Source organism: Montipora foliosa, chromosome 6 (assembly GCF_036669935.1).
Source record: "Montipora foliosa isolate CH-2021 chromosome 6, ASM3666993v2, whole genome shotgun sequence".
Taxonomy (NCBI): Eukaryota; Metazoa; Cnidaria; class Anthozoa; order Scleractinia; family Acroporidae; genus Montipora; species Montipora foliosa.
Window position 1 is genome coordinate 36,821,233 of NC_090874.1, and position 7,500 is coordinate 36,828,732.

Sequence of the window (7,500 nt, forward strand, 5' to 3'; positions counted from 1 at the left end):
TGGATTTGCAAAGAAACAGGCTATAGTTTGCGACAGGTAAAGAGAGCTTTAACAGCTCCGAATCTTTAGGCTACATGCATTTTCTAGATGTTAAGAGAGTTCTTGCACCCGAATAGCAATGTTCAAAGTATAACAACATGGGTGACAAATTTTGGCGCAAAATTTCAGGGTTAATTTATAATTTCCCAAGTGAAATTTCAATGTTGCCATGGCAACTTTTCCTACAGTGCCAAAATGGCGTCTTATGAACGTAATTTCTCACCCATGATATTAAGAGCTAATCAAATTGTATACTCGTGAAATTAGAGAATAATTTCCCGAGCCTTTTTATTTGATTTTGGACAAAACGCGCATGAAGTTATTCCCTAATTTCACTTGTCACCATTTGATTACCAAATTAACACCCTTCAAATTGTTTAATCAATGTCACCTGAAGAGTTGTCTTGAGCGCTTCCCATTCGGCGGTCAGAAGAGAATCCTGTAACAGTAAATGTATTAGTATATCGTAAGAGTAACGATGCTTATAGAAGCCTGACCGTTCTAACTTTGAGCAATTAGTAACCTTTTGACTCGTCCCACAATCTCTTGTTGGTGATGCAATCTACCATTAAATGGGCGGAGAAAGTAGGGTGATAAGCATGTACAATTTTTGCGTCGAAAGCTCCAAGAAAACGCCGCATAAGCGAACTGCATCTAATCTTATTTCTTCCAAAAAACACCAGGACACCGACAAAAAAACCCATTTGGTTTGGACCGATCGTGCCGGTAAGAACTGCTCCCCCCTCCCCCCCCCCCCCCCAAAAAAAAAAAAACAACAACAACAACAACAACAAAAAAACAAAACAAAGAGCACTACTACTGGGTGACCGAGGGGTGTGGGGCTTGTCAATAAGTCGCTTGGTCAGCAAAAGAAATGAATCTTTGCAAAATTTCTGAGAACCATGTATTGTATGTTGCAATTAATTTCCATTGTTAATTCTCAAATACATACAGTCTATGAGAACCAAAAATCATCACATCTCACCCGAATGCAGTTTTCAAAGAACTTTGGCAGCAAATCCTGCAACTTGAGGTTCTTTAGCATTGAGCGGACTTTTCTGTAAGGATCCCATTCTAGAAGAAACCAAAAACGAGACACAAGTAACGCAGAGTCAATTGACGTCCGCAAAACAAACTTTGGCCAATCACAACTATCGCAAACAAGTCAACCAACCAGAGGTTGCAACTGTTGATGTTTAAGGTGTTATGAGCCCATGGATGGATGGGAAATTAGTTGCTTAGCGACGAGCCAAAGGACATCTGGATAGGACTATAATTGTACAGCTGTCAATTCGCCCATCGCCAAGCAACTAGTTTCCCAATCTGAACTTGAAAGAAAAGGTAAAACGAGTGTATCAGTATAGACCCATATCACTCAATGTCCAAACAAAAGATTTTGCCCGTCGAACCTCTCATTCAGTGTGAGGCTGGACGGGCAAAGACAAAGCCTTTATTCCCCACGGACTCCAAAGTGGCCGCCGAGTGATTTGGGTGAATTGATTGTGATTGGAAGAGAAAGTAGCACTTGACTTTTCAGAAAGTCATGGCGTAGTTTCCGAAACTTTTCTCTTTCAGACAACTGCTCAAGTGGCTATGAGGTGAGTTGTAGCTTTATAGAATTCACCAAAATTAGTACATTCCACTTTGTCTAGCCTCATCATCAATTTGAATCATACATGAACAATCGAGCCAGCTGACCAATGAGACACTTTGCATGAGAAAAGATGAACGGCCGAGCTTCTTTCAGATTGATGGTTACAGCATTCAAAGGGTGTTACAAGGGTAGAAGATTCGATTGCAGCCTGGCATTCCAATGGTCTCTTTTTCTGATGTCCCTTCAACCTTTGCCAAACAACTAGCACATAACAGGTACATAACATTATCATCACTATCAATTATACTATATTATATTATATTACATCATAGGTACTTGGCATCTGTTCAGCAATGTATTACACATGAAAAACCAATAATTTAATCAAACGAGCCAAGGGATGTGTTTGCCACATTTGGACGTTGTCTTTGGTCTATTACCAAATTGACTGAAGGAAAGAAGCAAACTATTCTTTGCTTCATTTTGTTTTTCACAAATACTGAGGACTGAATAAACGATCAAAAGGTAACTGGAAGTGCTATAATAATATTAATTAATTTTTATATTCTCATGTAATCCATATGAGTGTTAGTCCTATCAATGCGCCATCCACATGTTCTAGCACTTGACATAATTATGCATATGGAAGTTTCGTACCTGCAGTGTACTCACGTCTGGTACCTTCCGACAAACGAGATGCTCTTTTGAGATATCAACACCAAGCTGGCTACATTTTGCCAGAGAGCATTAGCCAGACTACAACTACTCTCGGCCTACTCTCACCCACTCCCTCAATTTCTTGTGTAATAAAAGCGCTGCAATGTTTGAAAATTATAATTGGTCCAACCTTGACTTTCATCCTGGTCACCAGTTTCCTCCTGTTGCCGCTCTTCAGTGACATCACTCTCAACTGACACTTCATCCACAGCAAATTCGTTCTCGGTTTCCTGTTGTTCATCTAATTCTTCTTCGCCCTTCCAGCCAGATGCTCTCAACAGCAAGATATCAAGTAAGGTGCTCTTCACAGACCTGTTTGAGTAACAACAACTAGTGAATTTCTTTTAGCCAAAGAAATCACCGCCTCTTAATTCTATTGTCCACTTGCTGCACAGAAAACTAAATTCTACTGAGATTATAACTTGGATACCTTTCAGGTTTTCCAAGTAAAAATACTCAAATCCTGCGAAAATATTATTCTTGAGCACTTCTACCTCTTGACTCTAAAGTGCGAGTTCACCAGGACCAGGATTAGGATATTTTCACATCAGTATCAAGTTTTGGAAAACAAAATAACTTTGAATGATGATTGCCCGACAGAAGTACGAGACATTAAAAAAACAAAGCCACAACTTCATAGCCTAATCATAGGTGTGTTTTAATAACGCTGCTGGTGCATTTGGTTGCAATGGGTTGTGAACCCTGGCTAGACCAACAGAGGAAAAAGTGCTGCCTTTGTAATATTTCATTTCCAAATGGTTAGATTTTCAAGATTTCCCAGATAAGGACCATAAAACACAGGCCCTGTGTAAAGCCCTTTCAGTACTTCAGTGGACGTCCAAAAACTAACCCAACCTTGGCAAAGAGAGGGGCAAAGAGTTTCTGGTGTTGGGGTCTGTCTACTTCTCACCACCAAAACGTGGCCGGCCAGCAATGATGGTGAAGGAGGCAGCCTCAGCTGAAACAGCCATAAGTCAAGGAGACTTTTCTGCAAGCTGGAACTTTTCGACATATATTTATTATTGTTACAATAAGGGATTTAATTAAGTTTTATATGTCAAAATGTTATTATTAATTTTATAACGCTACTGTACTACAAATTCAAACTAAACATACAAGTACCTTGTACATATACCATCCTCACTTCACACAACATTTTTACCTTAAGTTTCTTGCTTTCTATATCTATACTTAAAGAGTTATTTAAGGCTGTAGCATGCCATAGAATTTCCATTAACTAATTATTTCAATTGTATCTTTTCTCTTTAAAGCTTAAACAATGAAAACTCCTACATCCCATGCAATCGGTACTTACACTTCAAGAAATTGGGACAAGACAAGTTCTCTGATTGTTCCAAAATACCTTGAGATCTCATTTCTGGAAAAAACAAACAAACAAACAATATTAGAAACGATTCACGCTTTATTTCATGAAGGATAAACAAAACAAAATGTAATGTTCTCTTGATTTGGTAGTACATCTGACATGACATTTTCCTGAATTACTTTTAACTCAATTTCATTTAAATGCTTTGCACAGCAAAAATGAAGGTTGGTAGTAAATAAATCATGTGTGTTAAATGAGTAGTAAATTTAACACTTATTCCATGAGTGGGCATTGGCTATGAAGTGGTACTTATAGCCAACTGTGAGGAGGGTAGCTCCGAGTTGGCTATAATCAGTCTCATAATCCAATAAGTGTAAATGGAACAACTGTTTTATGAAATTTTTGTAAACTTCTGAACTGTTTACTTACAGAACTACAGGAAGTTCTCTTCGTTTTTGCATTTCCACTGGGGCTACAGTATGATGATCACTACATGTATAACTTTGTGTTCTTTTTATAAAACCTTCACCTGTTTATAGTCAGTCAGTCAGTAAGTTGATTGGTTGGCCAGTTGGTCAAAAGGTCAATCTCTCAGTTGGTCTGTCAAAACATGATAATATTATAGGGTCGTTGTTCAGTCAGGCTGTCAGTCGATCACAGAGTACACTGTAAGTCAATAATTATTAGTGAATCACCCTTATGTCCAGAAAATTAATGCAAGTGATTAGATGCAATCCCCCTTGAGTCTAGGCATTCCTGCCTACTTCTAACTATAAAGGGAGGTTAAAAGTTACTGTAGCATTATGTTTAGGTCAGGTGAAATGCAACAGTTTATCATTACATGTACTTAAGGAGAAGCACTTGGGTGACACTTTGTGATGTTAACTGTCAGTATTCCGAGAGACAAGTGATGTTGAAGTTGGGGAGAAGAGCAAGAGGACACTTCCTGGCACTTATTAAAATTCACGTGAATCAAATTACTTGTATTTCTGGACATAAAATAATTATCTGAATCAGTCAGAATGGACAGTCAGTCAGTTGGTCACTTACTCAGTCAACCAACTAGCCAAAGAACTAACCCTTCTGTTTGGTCAATAATGGGTCCTGTAACCTTCAAAAAGCTCTTCAGACACACAGCATTGAGATGGTGTATTTCTAGTGATTCAGCCTGTACAGAATATACCTTATGTCAGTCACAAACGTTGAGAAGAAGCACTTTAACAATGATTTTATTTCTTAAACAAAATGTCTTTAGCCATGTTGATTGCTTCAACTTGAATCCAAATTGTGTGACTTCACATGCAACATACCTGGTTAAATGAAAGCCAACTGTGTAAACAATTCGCAACAATACCATCCAATGAAGACTTCAGCCTTCCATAATTACAAAGGAACAAATAACAAATACAGACTGTCAAAATCTAATTTTACATTAGACTGCATACACTATCTACATTATACAATACAAAACTGGGCCTTACAGTCTTTCAAAATGCATTCATGAAATCATCCTGATTAAAATGGGCAATCAATTCACAAGGTGCAGTTAAATGTTGCACTCTTACACATAATAGAATCCTTTTGCTTCTTAGCAATGGTTGTACAAACTTGCATCCATTATTGATGGAAGTTTGTACAACCACATTCACTTCCAAGGAGGTAAGGCTTTCTAGGTAAAGTCAACACGTTTGTGGTCTGGAAAAAAAATTGCATTTTGCAAGGCAGCACTTGCCTTCTGTAACAGAAAAGACTTTTATGCAATAATTATGCTGATGTAACAGATGGAATATGGATAGTCATAGCACAATCCTATGGAATACTACACATTAACTGTAGTTAGTCTTGTTGTTTTAACACTGACAAAAATATTTGGGCAGTAAGATGCTTGTTAACAACTTAAACGAAACAATTTCATAATAACAAAAAAAACAACAAAAATTACAACAACAACAACAAAAAAGACAAGGACCATTTAGTGCAAAATTATTGGTACTGTGTCACCTACCCATCATCACTAGTTTCTGGTAAAACTTCTAGATATAGTTTTCCAAGAAATGAAGAAAATCTATGGCATCTTTTATGGCAATCACTAGCACTGCATTGCTGAAGCAAAATTCAAAATTCAGTAATAATGTGACACAAAAATATCTTAGTAAAGCTCTGCCTCATAGGAAGAACAAATTTGATTGAGAAAGTGTTTGTAGCAACCTCAACCTTTAAAATGCTGTCGCCCGATATGAAGGAACTTCAAGTCCAGAATTCAGCAAATGTGAAGCTGTGGAATCTGGAATCCAAAGCTTGGAAACTGGAATCCATTGCATAGAATCCAGAATGCAAGGATTTCAATGGTATCCAGGATCCATTTCGGTGGAACCCTTGAGTTCCAGAATCCACAACTCAGGATTCAGGATGCACTATTCAGGATTCGGAATCCATGGGCTGGGATCTCGCATCCAAGGGCCACCTGGATTCCTGGATACCTGTACCAAACATCCGTTAATGTAACATCTCTATGTTTAAAATAATTCATTTTAGCAGGTTGAGCAAAGTTTGGCATGACTGCTACTGTAAGTATGGTAAGCCCTGTGGTGCTGCCCAGCAGTTGCTCGATGTAGTTCCACTGAGAATGCTGTTGTTGCACCAAACTTCCTTTTTCGGCTAGTAAATAATTGTTTTAATGCATTTTAGATTATTGGCAACCTGATGTTTTTCTTTTCAAATTTGGCACGACTTAATTTTAATTCAGGCTTAAAAGCCTGACTGGCACTTGAAACCATTGTGGTGTTTTTCTTGTTCCCTGGTACAGTGTGTAGACTAGGCTTGATTTCTGCCTTCCTTTTTGGAATCATGGTCTTTGTTCCTGAAACAGCAGCTGGTAATCAAGCCTACTGGTAAGTCAAATTCTTTTTAGTTTGATAAAGCAGGAAATGATGTTTGAAGCACTACCGCTGTTAACAACAAAGTTACAACGGTGTCAAGTAATTTTAAGTGGGACCGGCTACTTTCCTTAGATCATTGTCAGAGTTTGTTGACAACACAACCCGGCAAAATCAAAGCATACATGTATTTACAATGAAGTTTACAACTCTCAAAGCATAGATTATTGAGTGTTTAATCTAATCTACGGGTATTTAAGATCATTTAGCAGAACCCTCTCTAAGCTAGCCGGGAGGTCACATTAAAACTATTTTAAATGTAGCATGTGCACAAAGGTTGACCAAATCTAGTGTCACAATGACAAGTGTTAACAGCAGCTACGGTGTTGGAAAAACATGTTGTAACAACTGTGTCAAGCGCTAGTGGGACCTCAGCGTTTAAGTTATTGTGTCAGTCACTGTGTTAAATAAAACTATCATTAAAGTTTACATGAAATGAACGAGGGGGGAGGGCATACATGTATATTCAATTTAATACCTCCATTAAGCTGTGTAGGCACTCTGTAACTTCTTTGCTAAGATCTTCACTAAACCCAGACGAGCCCATGTCTAGAAGGAAGAGAGCAAAATGCTGTACACAAAATTAATCTCCTCTAAAACCTGTCTTATCAGCAGTAACAAGACAGATGTTACACAGTGAAAGGAGAAAAAGATTAAATAAAAATAGCCTAGTGAGCTAAAGAAGGAAGAACTTACACGTAAGTTTAAAAAAAAACTACAGTGTGCAAACCTCTCACCCATATGCACATTGCTCAGCTCCATTTGAACTTTAGTAGCATGAACTACATGTACCTGAAGGGTATTACCACTGCCACTGCCCCCAACCCAACCAAACCCAACCTTCCCCAGTGCACAGGATGACAGGATGCTACTCCACCACTGGGTCA

The 7,500-nt window shown here is 38.2% G+C and overlaps 1 protein-coding gene across 2 annotated transcripts in view; it reads right to left on the reverse strand.

Moving 5' to 3' along the window:
* LOC138007258 (uncharacterized) overlaps positions 1-7,500 on the reverse strand; it is a 23,204-nt gene that overhangs the window by 4,829 nt on the left and 10,875 nt on the right. For both annotated transcript variants that reach the window (XM_068854061.1, XM_068854060.1), the window contains exons 9-16: positions 7,092-7,162; positions 5,683-5,780; positions 4,988-5,051; positions 4,757-4,845; positions 3,666-3,728; positions 2,481-2,662; positions 1,025-1,113; positions 431-478 (exon numbers count right to left, since the gene is read on the reverse strand). In XM_068854061.1, the coding sequence (XP_068710162.1) occupies positions 431-478; positions 1,025-1,113; positions 2,481-2,662; positions 3,666-3,728; positions 4,757-4,845; positions 4,988-5,051; positions 5,683-5,780; positions 7,092-7,162 (704 nt within the window). The remainder of the gene's footprint in view (positions 1-430; positions 479-1,024; positions 1,114-2,480; positions 2,663-3,665; positions 3,729-4,756; positions 4,846-4,987; positions 5,052-5,682; positions 5,781-7,091; positions 7,163-7,500) is intronic.